Here is a 14025-nt window from a genome sequence, read left to right on the forward strand (position 1 = left end):
GCAGGGTGAGCACCCCCTGCTGGCCCCACTAACAGCTCTTCCACCAGCAACCTTAGTTTTTCTCAGGAGGTCTCTCATCCAGGTACTGACCAGGCTCACACCTGCTGAGCTTCAGTGGGTTGCCAGTTGTGAGTTGCAGGGTGATATGGCTGCTGGCAATATATTTCTCCTACAATTCAAACAGCCTGTGGAATTTAAGATGCTTAGAACAGAGACTGCATGCCTAAGGACAGGGGCTCCCTGCACAGTTTTACTCTGTTTGCTGTTCCAGAAGAGCGGAAGTACAAGTGTCACCTGTGTCCTTACGCAGCCAAGTGCCGTGCAAATCTCAATCAGCACCTCACCATCCACTCCGTCAAGCTGGTGAGCACTGATGCTGAGCAGATCGTCAGTGCTGTGACTGCGGAAACCAGAGAACGCAAGAACTGCCCCTACTACTACAGGTAGTAGACACGCCCTGGACACATAGCTACACTAAGACATTGCCTGGACAGGTGGCTCACCTTAGACATGTCCCGGACAGGCAGCTAACCTTAGACATGTCCTATATAGATAGCTAACCTTAGACATGTCCTATATAGATAGCTAACCTTAGACATGTCCCGGACAGGTGGCTAACCTTAGACATGTCCCATATAGATAGCTCACCTTAGACATGTCCCGGACAGGTGGCTAACCTTAGACATGTCCCATATAGATAGCTAACCTTAGACATGTCCCGGACAAGTAAGTTATAGCACTGGACTTGCTAATGCTGAACTAACCTCACATGCATGCTGTGTACAACTAACAAATATTATTAGTACATCCCTTGTGACTAAATTGAGAATCTTTAAACGTGTCAAATAATTATGGCTCAAAAAAGCAGTTATTTAGCAGAATTAAAAAATAATAAATAATAGTATATCATTTTACATATCCAAGTACATTTTGAAATAAGAAAGCTGCGTTGTTGATTTGCACAGCAATCTAATGCTGCTAACACATTGTTACAGCTATGACACTGAGCTGTAGAATACCACTAACCCTATCATCATCGCCAGCGACCTAGAACTAAGCTTATTCAAATGTAACTGCTCTAGTAAGGCGATGTCTGTAATCCAGGACGCTAGTGTATTGTAAGTCTGCTTTTGATTAGAAAGTGGCGTCTGCTTTTGTTTGATCAGAAGCAGCAATCTCTTCAGTTTGTCTGTAGCTGTCCGATGCGAGGCTTTGTGACTGATGATTTAAATGATGTCTGTGCCCCCTGCAGCTGCCATGTGTGTGGGTTTGAGACGGAGCTCAATGCCCAGTTTGTCAGTCACATGTCTCTTCACGTAGATAAGGAGCAGTGGATGTTCTCTATCTGCTGCAGCACTTGTGAATTTGTGTGCAGCGAGGAGACGGAGATGAAGACGCATGTAAATACAGGCCATGCAGGTAAGCCAAGGGTGAGGGGAAGGCGATCTCTGGGGCCCTGCTGTGCCTGCTTGTGTCTCTTCTGCTCCCTTCCCTTTGCCTTTTTCTTTTTTTGCCACCTCTCTTCTGGTGATTCATGTGACATTTTGTACCTCTCCCTGTTCTGCCGAAAAAGATTGCTTGCAAAATGTGACATAAAGGCTAGTCATGCTCTGACGAGTCCCTGAATCACGAGCAAGGAGTATCAGCAGTCGCTCTGTACACCTGAGGCCAAGTCTCTGTTCTTATCCTCCCCAGCTGTATTGAGTTCTGGTGAACATTCATTAGAGCTGTTTGAAAATCATGATCTAAATGAAATTATGAAACTAAACCACTTTAAAATGTTCCCTCATGAAGTTGTAAAATACATATGACAAATCATGTAGTAGCTTATTGTGTCCTGAATCTCTTTGCACCACGAATTCAACTAATACCAGTTTCTATTTATGAACATATAGTTGGAGTAAGTGTTTCTCAACCTTTTCGGTATAATAGCCCAGTGATGAATGAAATCTTTGCAGAGGGCTGATAATTACCAGAGGGTTGGTGGAATCAGGGCCAGAGAACATATATACAAAATGGTCCTGTTCTGCAGTGTTTTAGCTAGCTGCAGGTTACAACAGGCCAAAGAATCTGCCCAGTTCACGTCAAAGCTTGGCGTTTATGACTGATGGCGCAGTTGCAGAAATGTACTTTTTAACGAGGAACAACACTGTCAAGGTGAGGAAAGGGGCCACGTTTATTTGTCAGTGGAGATTCAGTGCTAGCAATAGGACATCTCCCTGAAAAGCCAAAAATCTACCGCGCTGTGTTGTCACTCATGTAGTTAGGCAGTCTGGCACAAGGATGAGGCTGTTTGACAGACGAGTGTTTAGATCCTCTCATCACCCTGCAGCAGGCTGAGTGCTCTGCTTGTTAGGACACAGGGATTCACAGTTCCTGCAACACTGTCCACAGACTGCAAACCCCAAGTAACAATATTCTGTAGTTAGTCTCTGTGGTGATATTATACAGAAAAATTGGTGCAAGTTATTTCACTCACAATGAAATATATATAAATCTATTTAATCATTGCTTGTCCTGAATTGTCCAGATTACAACCTCCATTTATGTCACCCCATTCAGAAAATAAATCTAAACAGAAAGAACTGCTTTGGGTGCTGTATTGATCTCCAGACTGGCTGGGTGTCATACTAAAGTATCTTCATGACACGGTTTAAGTGTAAATCTTGAATACGCCCAGTAGTCAGTTTCGGAAAGAAAAGCACCTCCAGTATGCTGTGCCAAGTCTGCCCACTCTCCCCCGGTCCTGGAAGCTCAACTGTGAAGATGTGAAGACGTGATGAGTGGACTTTGTCAGCCCGCCTCCATGTTTTTAAAGGCTTTAATCAAACCTCCTATTTCCAAGTCTAAAAATAATCCTTACTCTTAACCTGCAAGTGTGATTCATAACCTCAAACCCCCAGATTAGTCTAGTTTCTTTTTCTCTGCTTTGTTCAACTTCCATGAGGGGCTGGTGTTGTCACGTTTTGTGTAAGGAAAAGCCAGAGGTTAAACAGTGCTTTGTACAAATATCAAAACTTTTTAACAGCAGCTCTTGGTTAACTACCAAGGACTTATAACCAAGTCCTGCTTATTCGCAGTAGATACATTCTTGAACTGAATGTGAATAAGAAAAAATGCAAATAATGGGGAAAATCTGTTCTTAATCATATATGTCTACACCCTGGGTATAACTAATACTCCATGTAAATTAACATACATATGCCAAATAACAAGAAGAACACAATAGAAAATACACTTCTGCATTGTTTTTCATTATAGAACTGAACATAAAGCACATACAGTTATTGAGCGCAGTAATCTTCAGAAAATTGTGATGAAGCGGGAGAGATGCGATGGGTAATGAGGTGTAAAAACATTTGCTGGCCAATATTGAATAAGAATCTGTTTGATCTGAGAAGCTTTCCACCTCTGAGAATGTTCTAGAAACTTCAGGAATGACTTGTCCACAGGTCAGTTTAATTCTTTTGGACTTTTGTCTGAAGCCAGAAGTTGCACAGAAGTCTCACAGATTTATTCATTTTATCTGTGCGGTCCTCTCTACTCACTGTTTTGTGGCGTAAGATGATTTTTTTTAAAAAGTGTCTTACCCTTTGTTCACAATGTAAAAAAAAGACTTTAAAAATCAAAAAGACTTTAAAATTCGGATAGCAATTGTACATTTTAATGATATACTGCTAAAAAATCTTACATTATTTCTTTTGACATTTTAAATGATTTTCATTTTAATAAGGCTCATATCAGACAAAGGTCAAGCAGTTCAGTGTGATAATGAGTTTCTGCACACTAAGCTGTTATTGTCGTATATATTCTGGCCATTTCCATTAGGTTGTGTTTTGGGTTGAATGAGGTGCTTAATTAAAAGCGATATTGACCCTAAGTGTGTGGTGTCCTAAAAGCTGGGCTCTTTTTCATGCTGGATATTTTTACCATTAAGGTTTCAACTCTAAAAGCCCTCTGAGTGAGACTAAGAGCACGTCCTCCTCGCTGTCAGCTCTCAGCGACTCGGTCAACGGCTCTGAGAGCAGCGACATCGCCCATAGCAACGAGGAGCTGAAGAGCCTGCTGGCCCCGCCCTCTTCTGTGGGCAGCCAGGCCAGCTCCGGCAGCCACTTGGGATCTGGGGCAGAAGAGAAGTCAGAAAAGGGTACGTCCTCACCTCTGAGAGTCCCGCTCTTTTCAGTCCTCCAGAAGTGCACACCTAAGGTTTCACAAAAGATTGTCTAAATCGGGAAACATTCACCAAAAGCGTCAGTAAATATTGTTTTTTTCTTTAATTAAGCACAAACCTGCTAATCCGTAAGAGGAAAAAGAAAGGTGCTGCAGTGTTATTGCTACCATGTAAACGCAGCACTTAGAACATGGCAATTAATAAAGCAGTACTTGTGTGGTAATAATGTAGTTCCCTACTGTTGTGTAACTGCAATACTTTTGTGTAAGGAATACACTGAGCACCACAACAAGAGTTTACTGATCTCTTCACAACTGTCTCTGGTCATGTATAAAGTGCCTCCCTTATTTATATCTGTTTTAGCAGAGTATCACGGCATTAGTCCAACATTTCAGTGGAGGACGTGTCCCTTCTTGCTCTGACTGCTGCCTGTTGGAGGCACATGCTGAGTTTAATGCAGTCATCTCCAGTCCTGGTCCTCAGGGGTCACTGTGCCTGCAACTCTTCATTCCAACAGATCTCTTAATGACTGCCTAGTTGCACTCATTATGGGCTTAATAAAACCAGTTTTTCCAATTCTTAAGGTGGAGGTGATGTTTAAAGCCTGCTGGACTGCTGATCTCCAGAACCAGGATTGGACTCTCCTAGATCATAGTGCTGGATCCTAGAAAACAGCTGTCTACAGCTGCCTCAGGATGAACTCTGCTACTTTGTATGACATGTAGTATTACCATAGCTGATTCTTGCAAGAGTTGAGAGATAAAATTAATGTTTTCTTGAGAAAACTTACCAGTGCGGTTTAAAAATGGAAGATTCGTCTTAGGTTGTGATGTATTAGGAGTATACATAGGACACAAAAACATATTTCTGGAAGGGATCAGTTGTCAATTGCTCGTTGGTCACATGTTAAACATGAAATTAGCTGCAGAATAGCTCCTATTTGGTCATCTGTTACAGGGCTGTGTCTCATTGTTTATTCTTTGTAGTAATTTCAGCATTTGGTTAATATGCAGTTTAAAATAGAATAATACTGTTAGAGTGGGATTTCCAGGCTTTTTATCTACCCAACTATAAATGTCACTTTCACAGTCCAGACATCATAAACCATATTTATATTTTCCTGGGGCAACATGTGGCAGTAAATTTGACCTTAACCTCCTGGCTATTATGCAGGCAAACTGCAGTCATATTGATTTTTTAGGAAGATAAAAAGAGAGCTTTTGAAATATACTTGCTACACAGCTGAGTGCTGTTCTTTGCTCTAGCTAGTTTAAGGAAAACTGTGATGGCTGTGGTTTAAAACGTGCTGGAAACTCCAGAGGGTCAACTAGAGGAGGATGAACTCTTGTCTGTATGAGTGTAAGAAACCCACTACACCACAGATTAAGAAAAACAGATTTACAAAATGACAGGGCCATTTTTACTGTGGTGCATTCCATGATCCCAGCGTGGAATATATACCACCCAGAATACTTGGTACAACTCGTCATATAATGAAACAAAGAAATGAGCATATCTGGATTTTAAATCCCTTCAATTCAAACAAAAACATGCAAAATAAATATGATAAACGCACGAAAGCCTTTTACTCTTTTATGTGAGTTTGTGTTTATCTTAAGGCTGTTTAAAATTCTTGATCATTTGGTTGGTATCAGGTCATCAGTCAACAGATCTGTGCATTTTTTAAAATAATGATAGTGGCCTTAAAAAGTCTGCCTTTCATAAACACTAGGAACACTTAGGTGTCTTAAGAAAGTACAAATGAAACATGTCTGATGCTTAATGTGAACTTATTTTCCTATTTATTGGAACATAATACCTCCCTTACCTCAAATTATTCACCAAATCAATCCGATTCATAAAGCATATTTCTAAAATAAAGCTGGTAATGCATAATTATGATACTAAAAATCTCACTCCCTTCTCCTTTTCCCTATGTGTTGTTGACACTGTGTCAGAAGGTTGTCAATCACGTGACGTGTGAGCAGCACAAGGAACACTTCCAAATGTACTTTTTCTGATGCCCAGAGTAATGTTTCGTGAGCTGTGAGTGGATATTGTTTCCGTTTTACCTGCAGTGTTCCACACTGACATGACATCCGCATTGTACAGCTGCCCGTCTAATTCAAAACCCAATGAAATGCGCAACGGCTCTGTTTGTACGTTGGCATGGCAAAGAATGCGCAAGTATTTCATGCGTCCTGTTCTGTGAAAACAGGACGTGATTTCCGTTACGGGTTGGCCACTTCTAAATACTGGAAAGAACAAGAGATGGTTTCTCTCTGACGAGTTCACGCCCTGCCTCTCGCTTGGAATCGCCCGCAGGTTTTGAGTGCGTGTTCTGCAACTTTGTCTGCAAGACGAAAATGATGTACGAACGCCACCTGCAGATCCACCTGATCACGCGGATGTTTGAGTGCGACGTCTGCCACAAGTTCATGAAGACCCCCGAGCAGCTGCTGGAGCACAAGAAATGCCACACAGTCCCCACTGGAGGGCTCAAGTAAGGAAAGCAAGTACAGCGGAGGCCTTTTCCCCATTTGTCTCTCTGAGGCAGCGCACTTGTTTAATGTAGCTGGATCATCCACCAGACAGCACCTGATTTTTAGAGATCCTCTATTAAGCATGCAAAAAACACACCCTTTTCAAAATCAATAAGGAAATATCATTGGTGAGGAAAAACGAGGTGATTTTGGCTGCAGCGTTTTCTGCTGTATTAACATGGAGATTGAACAGATTGAGCAGCTGTGGACCTGTTTCAATTCCCCATCACATTCCCATTTTCAACCTGTATAAATGTAAGTGTTTCAGCTCTCCTGCATTAGGGAATAGAGAAGGCTGTATTGGGTCAGCTACATTAAAGCTTTGTGCAAAGCCATTGTTTTATGTTTTTTGTAACCCACAGTCAAACACCCTTGGATGACTACAAATATACATCAATCGTAATTTTGTGTGCTTTATTTTTGCACCTTCTGTAAAGTAAAGCATACCACTCCCTCCAAAAGTCAAAAAATGCATTTTCACTTTGAACTCTGATTGTAATCATTTCTCATAAAACACTTGACTGATTAGCACAACTCCTTAAAGTGAATAGGTCTGTCCTCTTAAGTCCATTAAACTGGTAGTGTGGAACATTTTCATTTTGAAGGAGCACAAGTATTGGGACAGTTGACTGACAGTCATAAAAGAGCTGTGAGCGTCACGTCAATCTATCATGATTGCCTTCATTGTTAGACCAGGGAATTTGGTAGCTGAAGGAAAAAGGGAGCTCAGTCAGAATCACTGCACAGAAACTGAGCATACCAGTATCAACAATTTGAAATGTATTGAACACGAACGAAACCACAGGCATAATTACCAATCAGCCAAGATCGAGTCAGGCAAAAATAACGTGCAGTTGATGGTCGAAGAAAGTCTTGGAGCTATGAAGGAGAACCCTGAAGCACCCTCAGGAGAGCAGGGGTGAAGGTACCACAATCCACAACTGGCAGAAGAATGAAACGGGAACTTTTTCAAAGATCATACCACAAGATGTTAACGCTCATCAGACTCTCCATGAACTGAAAATCCAGATTATTTTTTCATTGGTAGTAGAAAGGTGAGCCGGGGGTGTTTTGGACAAATGAGACCGAGATCAACCTCGGTCAGCCTAGGCCATGACATCACCTCACCTCGCCTGTGAAGCATGGTGGGGTTCCGCCTCAGGAACTGCCTCACTCCTCTTTATTGATAATGTAACTAATGGCTAACGAAAGTCAGTCTCCTGATTTAACTCCATCTGAGTTCATGCTTTACATACTGAAGGAAAAAGTAGCCACAGCACCCAAGAACAGGCAAGAATGGAAAGGGAATGCAGCTGGCAAAACACCTCAAATGGTCACACAAAGAGTTTAGTGGGTTTAGTAAGTCTTCATGCAGTAGCTCCCGCAAAGGAATTTGAAATTACATACTGACCTTTACACTGTGACCTTTTTGTAATGGTCACTGAAAATCAACTTGTTCAACTCAAAACTGTGGCTTTGTTTAATATGGCACTACTTATGCTTGCATTACCTAGTAATGAAATGTTACTGTATATTGTGCTTGTCCTTCACATTAGTCGTGTGATCACAAATGAAAATTCCTCGATTTTAAAACAAAAATAACACAATAACATGTTTTTCCTGTCCCACTACAATTTTAGGGCACTGTAAGTATATGGATATAAGATAAGTATTATAAAAATCAGCATATTTTCTTATTATTCACGAAAGATGTACCAAAGTTTGCCTAGGACCGTACATTTATTGACTTGTTTCAAGTAGTGTTTAAGACTTTTGTACAACCCAGTCATACAGTACAGCATGTGTTATGAATGGAAGATGGTAAACCAGACACACCTCCAAGAGCAGCTGGCAAAATAGAAACAGAAAAAACACAACAGGTCTTATGTACAGTAGTTTATTCAACATATTTTTTTTCTTTCTAGTTTTCAGCATGGAATTTTGCAGACTCAACTAGAAACCTGCTGTACCTCACAACAGTGATATTATCTGTAAATCTGTAAAGACTGCTGCGCCTTCCAGGCTTACGATGAGTTTTGAGAGTTCACCGTTTTTCCAAAGTTAGAATAATGGCTTGCCTTACCACTCATTGTGCTTCAAAATAGTTTTCAAACCCTAGTCCTGGAGGGCCAGTGTATCTATGAGTTTTGAATGCAGAAGAACTCTTAATGTACATCTGCGCATTTGTGACTTAATTGGACCTGTGTATCGTCTTAAGCCAGCTCTTCAGAAAGCTCTGTAGAAAGACTTGAACAACCTGCAGGCTCACTTGACTCCAGGTCCTGGGTTAGATATTCCCTGGATATTAGATATGGACCTGAAAGGGACCCCCTTCTGGGTATTTTAGTAGCTGGCCTTGGCTCACATCTCCTAAGAGCGAAGGAAGCACAGCCGTCACTTCATTCCTGTTCCATTTCAACACTTCGCTACTTCTCTGACCTTGACATGAACAAACATACTGACTTGGCAGAAGACCCTTCCTCCTCAACCCACTTTTACAAGGCTCTAACAAGGCCTGTTTCAAATGGCACTACATCAGTGATTTGGTGGCTGCACATTGGAAGATCGAGGGTCTAGCCTTTGAGTGAAGTGTGAAGATATGGGATAAAGATCTGTTGAGTGTGGTTATTAGCTGTATGTGTGCAAGTGCTGTTTCAAGAAAATAAATGATTCCTTCTTGATCTTTTTGTTGCGAGAGTTTCTCGTTTCTATCTATAATACAGTGACCATTTCAAGTTATATTTTGTTTTAGAGAGACATTCAGTATTGTAATAACAAGAATCATCCAGCTTTCAAGTTAAAAGCTGGAAGTAGAGCTTGAAAGCTCTTTTGTACCTCTTTTCCTGTGCGCTGTCATCTGCACTGTATGGAGATCGGTGGGCTTTCTTACTCAGTGATGCTCAGGCAGCCAGCTGGGCTTGGGCGCACAGGGCAGGGCAGTGTTTATCCTCTAGCATATAGGGGAGTGCAGGATAAAGGGGCTACACCATTGGTTTCTGAGGTGATTCTGTTCTGCAGGGTTTGTGAAGCACTCTGGGGTCCTGAGCAGATGAAAGGTGCTATATAAATGTAAGTCTCGTTCATTTATTCATTTACCTATGTACAAAATAAAACCTGGAGAATTAAATTATCTGCATCACAAAAAAAACACTCACATCAACAATATACACACACCAGCACTTTTTCACTTTTCAGCTCTTACCCCCTTCATCACGCTTTAGGGAGTGTGTTTGCGTAATAGTTTTTAACAACCGCTCCTGCCTCTTCTTCTTCCCTTTCCAGTCTAACACCCGCTTCTGTCTGTGTCTGTTCTGTCCCAGGTGCCCTTTCTGCATCTACTCCACCAACCGGCCCACGGCCATGGAGTGCCACCTGAAAACGCACTACAAGATGGAGTACAAGTGCCGCATCTGCCAGGCGGTCAAGGCCAACCAGCTGGAGCTGGAGATGCACATCCGCGAGCACCGGCTGGGCAACCACTACAAGTGCGAGCAGTGCGGCTACCTGTCCAAGACCGCGAACAAGCTGATCGAGCACGTCCGCGTGCACACGGGCGAGCGGCCCTTCCACTGCGACCAGTGCAGCTACAGCTGCAAGCGGAAGGACAACCTCAACCTGCACAAGAAGCTGAAGCACGCCCCCCGGCAGACCTTCAGCTGTGCCGAGTGCTCCTTCACCACCACGCACCCCTTCGTCTTCAGCCGCCACGTCAAGAAGCACCAGAATGGGGAGCCGCCCGATGAGGAGCCACACCGCCAGCTGCGGAAGGGCAAGGAGGCCTTCCTTGTGGGCAGCGCCGGCAGCGCCAGCAGCAGCAGCAGCGAGAGCAGCAGCAGCCCCCTGCTCACCATGTCCGCCTCTCAGGCGCTGCAGTCCGTGGCGCTGTCCGTGACGGGCAAGCAACAGGAAGCCAAGCCGACCCTCCACTACCTTTCGGCCAATGGCACGTCCTTTGCCTCCCGCTACGAGAAGTACAGGAACTGCGATCTGGCTCACCTCATCCCCCTCACCACCCTGTTCCCCCCGAGCCAGTTCGGGGGAGGCAGCACATTCCACCCGCCTTCCTCCTCCTCCTTCTCCAGACTACATCCCTCCTTCTCCCCCTCCTCCTGTTCCTCCCCCTCCCTGTCCCTGTCTCCCGACGCGCTCAAACACTCCTTCCTCGCCTACCTGGGACTGACCGAGAAGGCAAAGACGGTGTGATGCTGCCTCGCTTCCCTCCCTTGACCGTTGCGGGAGCGAACTGTGCCGCCCGCTGCAATAGGACCTGTCCGACCAAGTTACCATAACGTGCTGGATATAAAAGTAGTCGAGGTAGAAAATTCAAAGGCTGTATGTGCTTAATGCATTTATATCAAAGCTGCTTTCTTTTCTGTTGTAATTTAGTTTCTTTGCTTTTTTTTTTGTAAAGAGGAACCCACTGCACTACCTGAAACGTTTATAAAAGACAAGAGAGAGGAAGAAGTGCTGCACACGTCCTACTAGAGATTGCTTTTCTCAAAGCTTTAGGAAGCATGCTTTTCTGTCCTGACTTCACAGGTGTTAGTTTGGTCTTGCACCAGGGACGCTGAACACCACAGCATCGCCAGTAGCCTGTATTTGTCCGTGTCCCTCTGGCTGTTTGAAGGCGACGTTGTCGTGGGTTTTTGAACCGTCTACCAGAGCAGACCCGGATTTATTGTGAATGTCTTCTTTCAAAGGACAGCAACTATTTTTGATTCCCATTGCCTTCTTTTACCTGAGAAAGCACTCTTTGAGATATACACCTCATTTCCACTGCAAGTGGCGACAGCAGGTACAACATAGGTGTTTCAAATCATTTACGAAGATCTACGTCCAGTCAAAGTTGAATATAATAATATCATTAAGAAATCATGAAATTAATTTGGAATTTAAGTGGAATTACAGAAGATGGTCTGAATAAATTATGTATCAGCTGGTTCAGTCTGGGTAGCTGTGTATTTTTTAATGACTTTTTTTTAGCCAGAAATACTCCCATTACTTTTTTATTTTGTATTTAGAAAAGCTGAAGAAATTAAGAATTGCAAATACTCAAACATGAGCGCCTGTAAATTTGTACTATAGCTGTAAAATGTGATGTATCTGAATACCGAGAAGTGAAAACATTTTCACTCAGTGTTTTACAACCACGTGCAATTTCCTTCCAAATGTGCTCTGTCTCCTGCTTTCTGGATAAAAGGTCATTTGGAGGATGACAGATAACAGCTATTTAGTCCTTAAACTCAGTTTTATTGTAGAGTTTAACACATAATGGTTGATTTGTTTAATGACCATGGCCTTTACCTCCTATCTAATGCTGTTTCCAGGTGCCCATGTTCAGTTTTTTGTATTATAAAAGCTGTTCCAAAAGGACTTTGTTGAATGTAAATGTAGACGTGACACAAAGATAGGTATAAAGTTCCAAGATTGGTTAAGATTTAATGTAAACAACAGAGTATTTGGTGGCCTTTTGTGTTAGTGTTTAATACTTGTTTTTATTATCATTTTATTATCAGAGATCCTGTCATGACATGATATAAATCACACCTTGAAAAAGGCTTATGTGTGTAGTGAGAAAGTCACCATTCATTTTCTATGATGTATCATCTCTCTTTTCTTTGTACATTTGCCATGGAGACATTATATCCTCTTGAGCTTTTCTCCTTTTTATTTTTAAAAACATAATTGCACTTAATAGCTTCGAAATTAAAATAAAATGCACTTAATATTCCCTTTACATACTGTATAAAGATACAAGAACCAGGGTTTATTGTACAGTAGAACTGATTTTGCCTGTAAGGTAGTCCTGTAAAGAAACACTCTCATTCATATATACTATGTTATTTTTTTTGTATTTTTTTTTAGATGCACATTTCTGGTGGTGCAGTGGTTTCCATGTGTTAAACCCTCTAAGGAATGGAGAAATACAATGTTATGTACAGAAAGTCCTCTCTTCTTTGGTTATTTGATAAATAGATGTTAGAGGTCAAACTCCTGGGCAAAGGTGCTCAGGCTAAATGAAAAAAGGCAGTTTTGCACAGTGCTTTAGTCTTGCACTATTTTATATTTGTCATTTAGAAAAACAAAGTATACCTGGCTGAGATTTGGCATTATCTCTGTATACAAAAAGGAAAGAGGCAAAACTCAATGATTTACCCTCATAGGTGAGAGGAAGTTCCTACCTATGGCACTCATGTTTCCTAAGTGGTCTTTAAGCCAAAACGATTTACTGTTTGCAAAGGGATTTTGAATTCGCACCAGTTTTTTGTGTCTTGTTTTTTTATTATTTTGTTTTTGTAATGGAAAACAAAGCTAACTTTTAAAAAGGCAGGTTTTAAAGACCAAAAGAAAATTGAAAAAAAAATTGGGCTGCGCGCTGAGGAATGAGTTTGTTTGGTTCTGGAAGCAGGGGGAAGGCAGTGTGCCTTTGCTCCCCCTGCAATTTTGCTATGTGTATGTACAGCATGCAGTCCTGGTGCTACATTATTTCAATATGGGGTGCTCTTGAACAGTCAAGTTAAGAACTCCCTTCAAATTTACATTATCTTTTATACTCTAGTGCCACTTGGTGGAAGGGAACAGTCTGAGATAGCTGAGAATGAGTAAAACTGATTTTCAGTGTCAACTCTGAAAAAACGTGTCTGCTGACACTTTTTGTCTGCCTTTGAATTTATCTAAAATGGCTGCACTTTCATGCAGTGTTCAATGGAAAAAACTGACAGTGATCAGGCTGTCCTTTCTATACCAGTATTTCTAAGCACTTGTTTCAGCTATTATTTGGCTATGTGTAAGCAGCACAGTGATTTAAAGTTATTGCGTGACTACCTTTAGCACTTGGGAAGATGCATGATATTGCAAACTCTAGTTCTTAGCACTTACTTTTGTTTCTTAAAAACAAACTTTTTTTGGATTCCATTTAATCATGCTGTTATTTCTCTGCACTCTTTTCTGTTTTGCTTTAAGTTTGCTGTATTTACTTCTCAAAGAAGCTCAATAATACTTTAGTATTTTCGTTCGGCACAGTAAAATGTTATGTACTGTATAAAGCTTTTTTATTACTTCATCTTTAAGGCTGTACAGGGTTGTTTGTGACAATAACTGGTAATTAGTTCATTTTGTATTTTTTTGTTCTGTTTGGGTTTTTTTTTTGCATTATTTTATGTTCAATTGCCAGTTCTCATTGTAACAGGATTTGGAAGTAAAGCTTACTCCAGATATTGTTCTTGTTTTGTCTTCTTTATCCATTTTTGGTATTGTAATATGTTAATTTCATTTCCTCAATGTTTCAAGATTGTACCTTAAGGGAGCATT

General features: G+C 41.6%; 1 protein-coding gene across 3 annotated transcripts in view; it reads left to right on the forward strand.

Annotated features, from left to right (window-relative positions):
- znf827 (zinc finger protein 827) overlaps nt 1–13929 on the forward strand; it is a 67742-nt gene extending 53813 nt beyond the window's left edge. The window contains exons 10-15 of one of the 3 annotated variants that reach the window (XM_015344684.2): nt 272–443; nt 1253–1419; nt 3938–4147; nt 6497–6674; nt 9733–9783; nt 10035–10123. In XM_015344684.2, the coding sequence (XP_015200170.2) occupies nt 272–443; nt 1253–1419; nt 3938–4147; nt 6497–6674; nt 9733–9781 (776 nt within the window). In that variant the 3' untranslated portion in view covers nt 9782–9783; nt 10035–10123. Of the gene's footprint in view, nt 1–271; nt 444–1252; nt 1420–3937; nt 4148–6496; nt 6675–9732; nt 9784–10034 lie in introns of all 3 variants that reach the window. The other 2 variants (XM_015344682.2, XM_015344683.2) reach the window with 2 other exon arrangements.
- Nucleotides 13930–14025: the final 96 nt, after the last annotated feature.

This window comes from Lepisosteus oculatus, chromosome 1 (genome assembly GCF_040954835.1).
Source record: "Lepisosteus oculatus isolate fLepOcu1 chromosome 1, fLepOcu1.hap2, whole genome shotgun sequence".
Taxonomy (NCBI): domain Eukaryota; kingdom Metazoa; phylum Chordata; class Actinopteri; order Semionotiformes; family Lepisosteidae; genus Lepisosteus; species Lepisosteus oculatus.